Source organism: Canis aureus, chromosome 11, assembly GCF_053574225.1.
Source record: "Canis aureus isolate CA01 chromosome 11, VMU_Caureus_v.1.0, whole genome shotgun sequence".
Taxonomy (NCBI): domain Eukaryota; kingdom Metazoa; phylum Chordata; class Mammalia; order Carnivora; family Canidae; genus Canis; species Canis aureus.
Window position 1 is genome coordinate 62169754 of NC_135621.1, and position 14871 is coordinate 62184624.

A 14871-nucleotide genomic window follows, 5' to 3' on the forward strand; every position below is an offset into this window, starting at 1 on the left:
AATCTGATAGAATTCTCTTCTTTAAAAAAAAAAAAAAAAAAGAATTCTCATCTTTGTTCCCCTGTATGGAATGTGGCTTTTTCTTCTGGCCGCTTTTAATATTGTCTTTTTATCATTGGTTTTGACAAGTATGGTTGTGGTGTACTTTGGACTAGTTTTCTTCGTATTTCTTATACTTGGATTCATTGAAATTCTGGGATTTGTATTCTATAGTTTTCATAGAAAATTTAGAAATATTTCATCCATCATTTCTTTCCTTTTTGGCCCCATCCCTCTTCTCTCCTTTAGAGGATTTCAATTACATGTATGCTAGGCAGCTTGAAGGTGGCCCTCAGCTTACTGATGCTTTTAAATGTTTTTTTCTCTTTTATTTTGAGTAGTTTCTATTGTCATGTCTTCAAATTCACTAATCTTTTCTTCTGCAATGACTAACATGCTGTTAATCCCATCCATATTTGTTTCACCCATAGGAGTCTTTGGTCTTTTTACCCTTTATGTCTCTTCTTCACTCTGTGAACATATAGAATAAAGTCAGAATAACTGCTTGATGTCCTTGTCTTCTGATACTAACATCTGTGTTATTTTTGGTTAGTTTTTTTTAGTTTATTGATTTTATTGTGCATTAAGGTAACATTTTCCTGATTCTTTGCATATCTGGTAATCTTTCACCCTGTTGAGTGCTGGTTATTTTTGTGTTCCCATAAACATTTGTACCTTTTGTTCTGGGACACAACTGAATTACCTGGAAATTTAAATTTGAAAGGTCTTACTTTTAAGGTCTTTAAATGAGTCCAGAGCAGGCTAAGGCTGGTTATTTCCCAGTAGTGAGGCAAGAAGCTTCTGTGCACTCTTCACAATGGTCTGTGAGTTACAAGGTTTTCAGTGTTGGTGAGAGCAGGCCCTCTCCCAGCTCTGTCTGTTTTCTCTAATCCTTTTGGTTGCTTCTTCCCCCGTCTCAGTTTCATCACAGACCCGTGCTGGTAAATACTCTACTAAATCCTCAAGAGCCTGTCTGCAGATCTCCCAGAGTCTTCCTCTGACAGCCCTCTCTTGTCTGGAACTCTCTTGGGAGCTCTTGCTGCCTGTGTCTCCCCATACCCAGCTCTATCTTCTGGACCTGGAATTTGCATGGTGCTCCCTCTCTCTAGGACAGTCTGGAAACTCTGTCAAAGCTTTTGTTAATGGTAATTGTAGGGCTCATCTCATTTGTTCCCATTGCTTAGGGATCGCTGCCCATTCCTTGATTTCTAGCATCTAGAAAACCGTTAGTATTATCTGCTATGTTTAGTTTTTTTCAGGCAGAGGTTAAATGTGGTCACTTTTACTCCATCTTGGTCAGAAGCAATGACAGGTTAGCATTCTTGTTGGGGACAAAAATCTAGGACCCAAAGTCTGAGTTTTCGGTTTTGAACTATGAACACTGATGGGCCAGAAGCTTTCTCAACCCCAGTGACCTATGTGTGTTTGCTAGGAATGAGCAATTGGTAGTCCCTGGCAGAAATGAGGTGTGCAAGAAAAGCTGCTAAGGAGTCTGTCCTGATAATACTAACGCCCCACAAATCCCAACTACTCTCTATAGCATTTAGGACCAAACCTGTATATAGACTATTTCTATATTATGCTCCTGTAAACAAAAGTCATGCCATAAAAATAGACATAGGTTTTTTCTTAACAGACCCATGGCTTTGATCTGAGAGACAAACAGCTAAATCTGAGGCTCCAAAAATACATACATACATACAAAAATCATGTATAAAGTTTTGCGGACTTGGTGAGAAGTTTTACTGCTTACATGCAGTACTTATTTTTGTCAGTTTTTACCAACTGCAGCTCCAAAATTGTTCCTGGGCCTGACATTTCACAGGATCATTTGCCTTTTAAATGTGTCGCTCACTTTTGTATGACTGATCTTCAGGGCTTAGGACCAAACATTTTCAATAAAAGTTTCAGCAATTACAAAAGACAGCATTAAGTCCTCACACCATGTTTTGAAAGGTTTTAGGTTGTTAACATTGAAATGGATGTCATTTTTTGAAAAAGAAAAAAAAAGAGCACTTTTTTTAAAAATTCAAAATTAATATTTTCACTTCGGGGCCAAGCAGAGCCATGTCTCCCCATATTTCCAAGCATGTCGCTTTTTCAAGCTTATGTAACTCTAGGCTCACAGACCTAGACTGTCCGGAGGAAGATCAGAATCACAGTAACAATCATCAGAGACTGTTTTCCTGGATTCCTCTTCTCTATGCTTTATGATCATATCCAGCCTCCTCCCAAGGCTGGTGCTGGGAATTTCCAGGGCACCTTATTTCATGCTTCTTACACTACTTCTCTTAGGGTAAGATGTCTTCATTTTCCTCCCCTCCACTACTGTTTCCCATGATTATGTGTCTCCTGCCACAGCTGAAAGGATGACAATTCACTGGCACCTGTAAGAATAGCAGCTCTCATGCCCCCTGATGAAGGCATCCACCCTTCCCATGCCTGATGTCTAAGGTACCACTGTATACACTGGAAGCACCAATGCAGGGTGGCCTCACCTCTTAAAGGCACCCCTCCTACCGTGACAGCTAATGCTAAACAATACCGGTGCCAGGATTCCCCATACCCTTTGCCAAGGGGAGTATCATTCAGGATAAAGACTACTGTTACCACTGCTGAGTAACTCAGTGAGGTTCTGAGGAGCATTCTTTGTTCTTGTCTCCCCTCCTGTTGTAGGCATCCCACCCCAGGACTCAAAAGAAGTAACATAGGAGCTAATCCATGGAGGACAGATAGGGGAAAACAAGATTTACTTATTCACAGAACTACAAAATAAAAACCCATGTGACTGGAGCTCATGTAGGATAAAGTAACCACAAAGTGCTGGGGTTCAGTCATTCATCTTGGTAGAAGAGCCCCTCTTTTGAAGTGGTTTGCTGCCTTAGCGCAAATATCTCTGCTTTCCCAGGAGAGCCTGATTCTCCAGGTAAATAAATATACTGGGAAGAAATTTGTATCACCATTTCTTAAACATGCCTGCTGTGCCAAACTCAAATGCAACTCATATTACTCTTCAAACAGCAATTACTAGGCATCCTCTTGGAATGCTTAACTGACGGTGAATTTCCAGTAACAGTGAAATGGTGCAGCCCACAAATGGAAGGGCCACTGGATAAGTTCTTAGAGCTGTCTGTGCTTTCCCAGAGTTGAGGGCTTCTGGGATGGCAGTAGAGTGTTCTCTCAGTACCAGGGGTTTTGTCAAATCTAGAAAAGGACTGTGATTGTTTTATATGCTTAAATGGCTTCCCAGAATGACTTCTAGATGAGAACAGTTGAAATGAAGTTTGGTTATTAGGAAATCCCTTGGTGTCACATACCTTCCTCTGGCTGGTGTGATGATGGGCTTAACACTAGGCCACAGGAAGTCTGTATGAGGTAAGGCTGTATGTAGGCAGACATAATGAGTGAGGAATAGCAGAGAGAAATTAGGGAACCATTGAATGAGTGAGAAATAGACATTGCATGGCCAAAACCATAGATACCCCCTCATCGGGCAATCAAAAATATTACCACTGAGGGATCCCTGGGTGGCGCAGCGGTTTGGCGCCTGCCTTTGGCCCAGGGCGCGATCCTGGAGACCCAGGATCGAATCCCACGTCGAGCTCCCGGTGCATGGAGCCTGCTTCTCCCTCTGCCTGTGTCTCTGCCTCTCTCTCTCTCTCTCTCTGTGACTATCATAAATAAATAAAATTAAAAAAAAAATATTACCACTGAGTACATGTGGTATGCAAGGTGCAGAGCATGGCACCGAGAAGCAAAGAGATGGTAACTAACAACAGCAATAATGACCACTAACTCTTGCTGAGCTTTTTCTGTGTGCAAGGCACTGTGCCTCAAACAGTATCTTATGCAATTCTCAGAACAACTTGATGAGACACATCCTTTTATTATTCCCAGCTACAGATAAGAAAAGGTTGAGGCATTACTCAGGGCATACAGTAGTAGATTCAGTGGGTCCCTTTCTCTTCATAGCTGCAATATATGGCATAGCCTTGCCCTTTAGTTTACAGTCTAATGATACAGAAATTATCTATGCTTTTTAAAATAATGATTGATACAAGGCGATAAATAGTGTGCTGTGTGTGATAGGTATGAATTATACAGACTGCATGTTCTATGGTATTTCTAAAGAAGGGAGATTGCTTACAAGTTGTGGATGACCAAAGTCCTTTGGAAAGCCAAGGATTTGGGCTGGCTTGAAGGAAAAAAAAAAGGCCATAAGAAGGCAGAGATGGGGTGGAGAGGAAATAATAATTCAGATAAAGAGAAAAAGAAAATTTAAGCTAAAACTGAGAAAAGTCTGAGTTGTGATTCTTCTTTCTTGTAAATGCACCCCCTCAAAAAAATTAGTTATGTGTATCTCAAGCAAATCAATTGACACTAGAGAACATGTGTGTGTGCACATGTGCACATGCACTGTGGGTGTACATGCATGTATTTCAAATATTTTATCAAAGCTGGGAATAGATGTACCAATGAAGTAGATCTAGAGCCTGAACTGGACTCATATTCACTTGGGATTACATAGAAGGTTTTCATATTTTGGAGGGAAAAAAGATTCCTTAAATGATAGCAAAGTAAGGGAAAATTTGATTGAACATGCTTTCGGACCTCTTTGATAAGCTTTCACATAATTGGTACAATCTCCTGTATTGGGATCAGGCCCTGGCAGCTGTTGGGAGGGAGAACTGTCACTGACCACCTTTGTTGCAGCAACATGAGGCTGCTCTGAGGGGGCATTGGTAACCTTTATGACCTTCATCTCATGCTCCCCCAATCTTTGGAGGGATCCTTTGGAAATGCATTTTTAAAAGTAGCATTTGTTTATATCTGGTTTGCTAACTGGATGAGTTAGAATCTTTGGGGTTCCAATACAATGGATAAAACTGAGATGATTAGGGTAAAGAGAGTCACTAAATACTTCTAAGAATACCGATGCTTTCATTCAAAAAGTACTTTTCATTTGAAGTAATTATTTTTCTTATTTTCTCCAATTTGCATCTATATGTCCTTTTTCATTAATGGCACTCTTTTGAATACTACAATATTTCGTGGCGCTCTTGAAGGAATTAAATTGCATCCAAAACTATCATACAATTCATGTGGTTGGCCTTTACCACCGTGTTGCTATATGAATAGAGCTCTTTACTGTCCTGGCCATTTTGCTCTCAGGAGGCAAAATCCTTCCACATTCTAGGAAACACTCAATTTTTCTTTTGCATAGGTTTAGTGCTGTGCATTACAGTTTCTTTCTCTCTTTCTTTTTCTCCCTTGCTCTTCCTTCCTCCCTCCTTCTTTCCACACTTCCTCCCTCTGCCCTCCCTATGCTCTCTCTCTCTTTCTTTCTACTTTGGAACACATTGTACTTTTCTTTTCCTGAGACTAGCTTACTGAAATTGCTCCATTGGATTGATATTACTATAACTTGATTGTAAACAAACAAACAAAAATTGTATGTTAATAAAAAATAGGTAGCTCATATGGGAATATTTCAGGGTGCCTCAGTATATGACACCACAACTAAATAACACCATCCTAATATTATTTCGGTAAAAACTTCTAATAACTAATCCTGACTCAGTTTCTCTGCAAATACTTTTCATATTTCCTGCCAGACATTCGTTTGTTTTCTTCCATATTGTATTTTTATTTCCCTCTGTTATGAGAGATCTGGAAAAAATATGCTTATTTATTTCTGAATTAAAATGTGAAAGTAGTCCTTTATCTCTAAAAACACATACTTATGAACAGGTGATATCCAAATCTTAAAAAAAATGTAAAAAATTCTTAATTAAAAAGATGTCAGTGCTATCCTATATCCTTTCTAGACATGGGCTGCCTTTATAGGCAACTGTATTTAGGATTTACAATCATACTGTAATTTTCAGAAAAGATCTGCTTTATTAATAGTTCTTTGTAATTTTGTTTTTCACCACAGGTTCAGAATTGATTTGTGAATTAACTTTAAAATTATAGTCCAATACAGTATGTCAGTCTTGTCTTTTGGAGTTTTGGCAATGACATCTTCTATAATAAACAATATCGACAATCACTTGCTGCATCATGATCCCTCCAAACAAAAAAAATAAGCTGGGATATTGTTTCTCAGCTCTGCCCTTTACTTGAAAGATGTCCTATCCATAGTTTCTTGAGTGCTGTAACCTCTCTAGGCCATTTACTAACATTATTATTGCCTGCTAATTTACAAGCAGTAGAGAGACCCAATGTTGGATGACCATGTGTGGTGCCCAGCGCATCCTGCCAGGACTGGAGCTTTCACCAAGCTATTGGCTGTGGAGAGTCAACCATAGAATCTAGCTCCCTCAGTTATGAGGGAAATAAGAAATTATGAGTTTTTTCTTTTTAAAATTCTAATGATCTTTTTTGAGAGCAGGTATTTATTCTAGTCAGTTTGGGCTGCTGTAACAAATTATCATAGATTGTGGAGCTTATAAACAAAAGAAATTTATTTCTCACAGTTCCAGAGGCTAGAAATCTGAGGTCAGGTGCCAGTATGGTCATGTTCTGGAGAGAGTTGCGGACTACCTTCTTTGTGTTGTATCCTCACAAGGCAGAAAGTGCTATGGAACTCTCTGGGGCCTTCTCTGTAGAGGTACTAATCTCATTTTTAAGGACTCCATCCTTATGACCTAATGGCCTCCCCAAAGGCCCACCTCCTAACTTAATCACATTGAATGGTAGGATATCAACATATGAATTGTGGGGGATGGATGGTGCGGAGGAAAGACACAAATATTCAGTCCATAACAGCATATGCAAGGTGAAAAAGAGCAAGTTTCTTAAGGAGATAGAAAAAAAGAAAAATCAAGGGCTGTGGGAATTCTGAGATGGAAAAAGTTAGTAGCTGGGCAAAACCTAGTATGCCTGGACTGAAAGGGACTTCAGTGATCATCAGGACACTGGTGTGAGTCAGATGCTGGCATTTTCTCCTCCCTCTCTCTGGCCCAGTCATGGTCAGGATTCCAAATCAGAGCTCAAACTTGAAAGACAGAAAGAAAGAAAGAAAAGAAAAGAAAGAAAGAAAGAAAGAAAGAAAGAAAGAAAGAAAGAAAGAAAGAAAGAAAGAAAGAAAAGAAAGAAAGAGAAAGAAAAAGAAAGAAGAAAGAAAGACAGACCTCACTGTGCTGCACTGGATACATAATAGTGTGTGTCTACCTCAACTCCTTTCTGTCCACTGGATGGACGGTGCACATCATACAAATCACACAGTAAGAGGAACAGCACTCCACTGAGGAGTCGTGGAAATGACTGGCCCTTACAGAGCTAGCAAGGCACATGGATGCCTGGTCAAGATCGGAAGGTCCTGAGACTCTCCAACACTTCAGTTGGAAGGCTGAGCTTTTTTTCTAACTCTCCTAACCTACAGTGGGTTACAGAAATCCTGCCTACCTGGTAATATCTTGTGGTTCTTTTTATGACCCCCCCCTAAACCCATGGTTACTGACTCCACTGTGACGTCTCCATTCTAAATCTTTCTCCCCACGGCACAGAGATTTCTGTAAACTCAGCAGTAAAACCCAACCCCAGAAGTTGGCAAAGCTGCATAGTAGGCTCCTCTTACTTAGGTCTACCCCTCTCCAAATGCTGATGTGTTCTCGAAATGAGGGAGCTTTAAAACCCCTTGTTGACATCGGTTTAAGATCTCTCTGTCTGAGGTACTATCAGGGAATTCGCAGGGCATTCATCAAAATCAAGCTGATGCAAGCATGAATACTCACAAGAAAGAGCCCTTTTATGCTGAAAACTGCTGAAGGCTGGAAAAGGGGCTAATTTATTTAAATTATCCCTCTAAGTGTCAAGCCCCACACTTTCTGGAAGGGTCTGACAACTGTGGGTTAAAGAAAGTTCTCTCAAATTTATAAATAAATTAGTGACGGTGGAAAGTTAACCTGGGAAATCAGAGTAACAGAAAAGTAATCGCCATTGATGTTGATGCAGATGTAGGAAAATACAGGTTTGTGCTATTAAGCTTTTAAATGTCAGCAAATGGCAGTTTAGTAGATCATTTGCTAATAATGATTAAATTTCTCATTAAAATGTTTCCTTCATTATTCTTCAGGTAGAAATGTGTAATTCAATGATTGTTACATCAATTACACTTAAAAAGCTCATTAAAATACTGAAATATTATCTCTCGTAGTCGGAGTACTTTAAGAGTACTGTACTAATTATAAAAGAAATAAACTCTTATAATAGCACCATTTGAACTGATGCCTTATAAATTCTTAATGCAAAGCTAACATGTAAAGTTTAAATCAAATATATAGATTCAATAAAACAAAACCTTTTTAATCTTGTTTTACCTTCGAAAGGACTCTGATTATTGTAATTAAATAATGCATGATATAATAAAGATCTAGAGTGTGTGATTATTTCATTGGCAATTGAATATTGGTGCTTTTTATTTATGCAAGCAATGTATCACAGGCAATATGCATCAAGCATTAAAATATTGATACAATTACACCTAGCTTGCCGAACCAATAAAAAAAATCTGTGACATGACTCTGCTGATGATACGAGGACAGTTTGAAATCCTTTTTAAATTTTAATAGTCTGATGTGCTGGGTTATGCTAATTTTGCTAAGAAATAATGCCTCCAAGATTCACTGTTGTGCTTTTTATTCCTGCGAGCGAACAAATCCAGCTTTGCTCAGCATGGCTAACAAGTAGAGTTTGCTTCTGTACGCATTTGACCCTTCTTTTTTTTTTGAGAAAGATAAAAAGAACAGTAAGGTTTGGGGTTAGTTTGTTTGTTTTTAAGGGTATTCATTCATATTATAATGACCTTTCTCTAATTTTCTCATTTACTAAGTTTCACAGTTCCTTTTAAAACATTCAAATGCTTTTTATTCTTAAGTCCTTTCTCAACAGAGCAAAGGGTTAGGGAAGTTTTCCTTGTAGCTGTTCTATTATTAAAGCCTTGGCAAGTGACTACGTGGGGCTCTGAGCCTGCCCCAGAAGTCCTCCATGAAAGCAATAGATGACAGAATTTTTCTGCCATGTGCACACCTGGGGTTCAGTGTTACATAGCTGACCCATTTTCTCACCTGTACAAATGGACCCAAAATGCCTTTGTTGTTCTGTGTGCACAGGAGTAATTTAATACATAATTGTTGACTTAAAAACACAGCAACAGAAACAGACTTTCTGCTCATTTGGCTGCTGAAATGTTTGTATGATTCTGGGGACTCTTGGCTTTTGAAATATTTTTAGACCCTTACCCTGGCTAGAGGGGGAAGATGTTTTTTATTATCCCACCTGGCAGCAGCGTTAATATGGAAGGATGCAGAGATTCATAATACAATAGCTGTGCAAGGAGCAACAACAACAAGAAAAAAAAAATCATGTAGCTCAACTTGCGTCTTTTACAGTGGCGGCGTCTGACACCCTACAAGGGGATGGGGTTGCATGGGCGTTCCTTCTTTTGACCAGTCTCAGATCAGAGCAGGATCTCATGGAATTACCATCGTACTGTTGCTGTCACCTAGACCTTCTCCTCGGTGATGGTTATCTGGGAGACCTGGTGAGAAACACCCAGTCTTGAAAGCAAAAGCTGCCTGATATCTTTGCTTCCGAAGAGGTACCAGATATAATATGGAGCTCTGAAAGAAATGGGAATTGTTGAGCCTGTAAACAGAATGCATACATTGTGGTGATTTGACTGCATTTTAAGACCTCACAGTTGTACTCTCCAGCCAGGAACTGTGTAAGCTCCATCTTCACCTTTCCTTCCAGTGACTACAGTTCCCCTCTTAGCAATGTCAAGTGTATTTTCTCCCTCTTTTCCTATATGAATAAGTAGCAATGGCTGGTGATGATACAGCACAGTTGATCATCATGAATGTCTATAGGATGTCATATTTATGTTCTTCTGTTTAGCTTAAATCTTACTCGGGTTCTAATAGCAAACAGTCCAGTTACAATGGGCTCACATTGCAAAGCATCTGCTCAATTCAGATAAATAAGACCAATGCGTTTGAAGGGCAAAGTTTCAATACAAGTGGCCTGCCATTTCATTTGGAGATGCAATTCTTATGCAGCATAAATAACAAAGGGGAAAGGGATCATTTGCTAATTGATTAATTATCTTGTAAATGAATTACAGACCTGTGGAGTGCTAGCTAGGTGTGTGCAGGAGACCTGGCTGTTTTCTTTTCTCCTTTGAGTTTAGGAGTTACAAGTGATGACGAGGCTCTGTACACACAAAGCTGGCATCTGTTACACCAGGCTGGAGGCCGCGTGCCATGATGTGCTTGTCGTTTTTTGTTTTTTTTTTTAATTTTTTTTTTAGCACGTGAAAACCGTTCTCTGTGGAACGCAGGTATCTGTGTGTGCACATCGGTGTGCCTCAGCATACAGAGAGGAATGAAAATTGAATTTCAAGTCAAAGCACTCCAGTGAGTTAACAGTTGAGTTGGGATGGCCGACTGTTCTTTTTTGCCTTTATTTTTGCATTCTACAAATGGCAGAGTTGTTCTGAATAACAATCTTTTGTGGACTAAAAGCACCAAGGATTAAAGATCAGGGAAAAAAGTGTTCGTGAAGTGCAAAAGCTGGGGGTTGCAGTGCCTTGATAACCACAGAAGAGCCGATAATTAACATTCCTGCTTCCTAGGCAAAAGGGCAATTGGTCTTCCAAAGGCGTAGCCTACTGCTCTGTTTCTCTCTCTCTATGAAAGTAGCTGATTTAGTCAGAAAGGTGACAGTTAAGGCTCTTTGCTGGCGGTATTTTTGCATCTTCCCAGTGCCTCGTTTCCCCGACTTTACCACAGAGGCTGTCCATCACGGTTGTTATGTATGCAGGCTGAGTGAGCCCGCAGGGGATCCTAGTTATTTACACTCTTTTTCAAGCTTCGAAGCTGTTATAATCATTCGCTGTCAACTTTGTGCTGACACTGAATTTTACTTTGTGTTTTTTATGCTCGGTTTGGGTCTAAAATACTGGCATCCATACCCTACACTGTAATTCCATGGGTGACTGAGCTGACCAGCCGTATCCTGTATTACTAACAGAGCCCCGGAATCCTGCTCCATATGGAAATTTCAGAATTTGTTGATTGTGGACAATAAGCAGAGTCCTCCAGCTTTGTGCTTTTATCCTGGTGGTGGCCCTCAAGAATAAGCCGAGCACCCTGTTTCATCTCAGTGCATTTGCTTCCTTAAGAACATGTAAGTATCAGTTTCATTTGCCCCTGAGTTGTAAAGTTGGAACAGGCAAACTTTGCCTCTGCAAAACCCAGTGTGATTTTTTTTTCCCCAGGCAGCACTCTTCCCTCCAGACCCCTGTTAAAAGGAAAATGTTTGCCATCTCCCCTTGTGGTTGCCCCCTGCTCATTCCTTGCTGCCTTGAGTGGGTCAAAATACATGCTGGAAATGCATTCATGATTCAGATCAAAATAGAAGTGTTGTTCTAGGTGCCATGAATGACAAGGGACAGATTATAAAGACCCCGGGTAAGGCCACCAGAGGGATGTGAGTGATATGCTTTTAGACTTCATCAAGGGGCATTTGCATGCTCAGCCCTCAACGCCCTGCGTCCTAATCATGCGGGGGAATAAACACCTTCCTTTCACTTGTGAACAACATTCTTTCCATTAAGCCCAGGGCCTGAAACCTTTAATGACAGGGCAGGGAATGATTTCTCCATGCTTAAAAATGTACCATGTTTCTATGCACCATCCCCATCCCCGGTATGGAAATTTCATGTACGTCGGGGCCCAAAGGGAGTGATCCACAAAATGATATGACCCTATTCTTAACTGGACTTGAAATAAAGCTGGTCAAGGAGCTTGTGTGCTCGGCCAGTGTAATAAAGTAGACAAATAATTACCGAGCAAATCAAACACACTTACACCTCAGATGATTTTGAAATATTATCTATAATCGGGCACTTCTGTGCTAGGAGGAAAGGTTAATAAAGTAATTTAAAAAAGATTGTGTGGAGTATTATAGAATCAGAAGAGGACTGGCGATCATAATTGTTAATCTCCTAAAACACCAGTTCTGCATTGCACAAAGCAGATATTTTAGTACATATTCTTATTGTGTATTCCACTTATTACTGTATTAGCTTGCTTAATTATCCTTTATAAAAATCTTACTTTGGATTTTTTTTTTTTTTGGTATTAAAAAAGTTGATACGATTCTTCCAGCAGACCAGCAATGCATATGTCAGTCTTGATGTGTAGATGTGTAGGGACGAGAAATGTCTTTGAAAATTAGTTGTCTTTACGTATGTCACATCGGAGAGCAATACTGGAGTAGGCACATGGTATTTATATATTAGCAGCCCTTTCCTTCCTGCTGGCATTGCTATTGAGACAGGGAATGTCACAACTTTTACAGTTGGAATCGTTGGAATAAAGAAAGGTAATTCTAAACCAGTTGCTGGTAGCCTAACACTCTTGAGCTAGAGCTAACTAAGGTGTATGGTTGTGGGATTTATCTGCAGGAGGATCTGTTTACATAAAGAAAAAAATCCTATGTATTTATTAAAAGTCTTGTTTAAAAAAAGAAAATTTTAGTCGTTCTTTCATCCACTGAAGACTTGATTTGGTATAGAAGGAAAAATGGGGGGGGTGGAACACAAGAAGATACAAGTCCCACCTCCACCACTAACTAAGTGTACTCCATGGCAGATTGGTTTCTGTAAAATAGAAATGACAAAAAAGATCTGTCTCATAGGACTTTGGGGGGATATATGAAAGAACTATGGAAGCTTCAAGAGCACCTGCTAAAATGTTATTTATTATACTTTTCACCAAATTTTCTCATCATAGTCATATTATAATATTTCTCACTTCTAAGTATTTAAAATATTTAATGTATAACAACTATTTTTCACTTTAAAGTAAGCCCACACTGGTTACAAATATGTTTTTGCTCTTTTCCTGTGCAAATAATTTGCACTTTAAATTATTGCCTTCTGTTGGCCCTGCTGCCTCCTCTGGTAACCTTATACTTTTCTCCTTCCACTTGCAGCGTCTCAAACAGGTGTTGTGCCACTCCTGTGCTTTCACATCCAGTTTATCATGAACCTCCGTGTACTCACGCTTCTGTGCCTGCCACACCACTGAAAGCGACCCGTGTCAGTCCACAGTGGCCACTGATCCTTTGACTGTCTGCGGTGGGCAACCTTGGCCTCTGTGACACAGCGAGCTCCCGGTCAGCCGCCCACTCCCGCTTTGTGTTCCCCTTCCTTCTTCTCCTTGCCGGAGAGGATGCTCCACAGGCTCAGCCTGAGCCCCTGGCTCTCCTCTCTTCCCCCCTGGCGCCTTCAGAGGCTCTGTCCATTCCCGCAGCTTCAAAGATAGCCTCGCTGCTACTTACGCCGCCCACATCTCCCTTTCAAGCCTCAAACCCCAATCCCTCATAAGAACATAAACAAACACAATTCTGGCTGCAGCTGTGCAGAGCTCTCAACTAGCAGGACTTACTGTAGCTGTCAGAGTGACCAGATTTGAGGGAGCTTTATTTTAGAGGCAGGTGAATTAGGGTCTTAATTCCTGCAGACTGAAGCAATTGTGAAGTTGTTCATTTTATGTGATTTTGGTGTAGAATCAAGCAGACTTGGTGAAACGTTGGAGCCTTGTGCTAGAACCTCCTACTAAACATTGTTTCTCATAACGGTTCAGAAGGAGCCTTGGGCTCCCATCTACCACTTGCCGGCACGGTTTGAGGGCTTTGGAGGTATGGCTAGGTAAGGGATACCCTGACAGCTCTAAAGACTTTCAGGATGACTGAGCTGACGTGTCTATTAGTTGCTTTGTGGATTAAGATTTTCCTTTTCTCTGGCAGCAAATACAGCTCTTAGAACTCTTGGCAGTAATGTTGGCAGGACTCCAGTAAACCAGCCTTTTTTGAGGACTTTGACCCAGGCCAACATGCTCTATGCTTTCAATTAAAAAAAAAATCTGAAAGTGAAAAAAAAATGGAGAAGAAAAATCACAACACATTGTGACTCTCAGGTGGCATCACACCCACGAAACTTTGTGGCAACGTTACACCTGTCTCCTGAGAGATGAGAACCTTGTCTAGTGCTGTCTTTCATCACTGCAAAAAAAGTTCAAGTCAGGACCACAGATGTCTAATATGTGTCATTGAAAGCATGGCTTTTCTCTGAACTTGGCAGCTGAAATGAGTTGACTCCAACCTTCTTCTGGGATCAATACCAAGTCCCTATGGAGAGCCGAATGGCTTTCTCGAGGAAAACTCATGGACCCAGGGTAAGATTAGGGGGTGGCAGGTGTCGGGGGAGGATGGGAGGATCATGTTTGTGAAGGGAAATCAAGGGAACAGGAAGATCTGTCTTCTCTGCTCATTTTTGGGAACTCAGCTACCATTACTTCACATGCCCTACTGTGGTAATCAGTAATTCTGGATCTAATGCTGCTGCTCTGTCTGGCTGCAACATTAGGACATGAAGCTTCCAGTGGAATTTGCTAGATGATCAGCTAGTTGGTCAGAATAGAAAACTAACAGACATTGTTTTTTTTCAGTAGTATTTTCTTTTGACCATGTTTCCAAACAAAAGCTTCTAAATTCAGCATAGTTCTATCTGCATGACCGATTTCTAGCTACATAGGTAGCACATGATTTCCAATAGGTAAATTTTAGCCATATGTAATGCTGGCCGACAGCTGATTGGTGGGATTGAGTTTGTTGGTATCAGCTCTGCTTCGTTGATCCCTTCTTCCGTCTCCTGCCTTCCACCACTCCTTCCTCCCGCCTTTTCTGCTTCCCTTTCTTCTATCTTCCTTCTTTCCTTCTAGCCTTCCTTCCTTTCTTGGATATGACATGGATTTCTTA

The 14871-nt window shown here is 40.4% G+C and overlaps 1 protein-coding gene across 4 annotated transcripts in view; it reads left to right on the top strand.

Moving 5' to 3' along the window:
* The window catches only part of LOC144324194 (uncharacterized), a 580701-nt gene that overhangs the window by 470456 nt on the left and 95374 nt on the right, over positions 1-14871 (top strand). For all 4 annotated transcript variants that reach the window (XM_077915487.1, XM_077915489.1, XM_077915486.1 and 1 more), the window contains 2 exons: positions 11077-11232; positions 13045-14288. Coding sequence is in view for 1 of the 4 variants with exons in the window: in XM_077915486.1 (XP_077771612.1) it covers positions 11077-11133 (57 nt within the window). In the remaining 3 variants the exon portion in view is untranslated. The remainder of the gene's footprint in view (positions 1-11076; positions 11233-13044; positions 14289-14871) is intronic.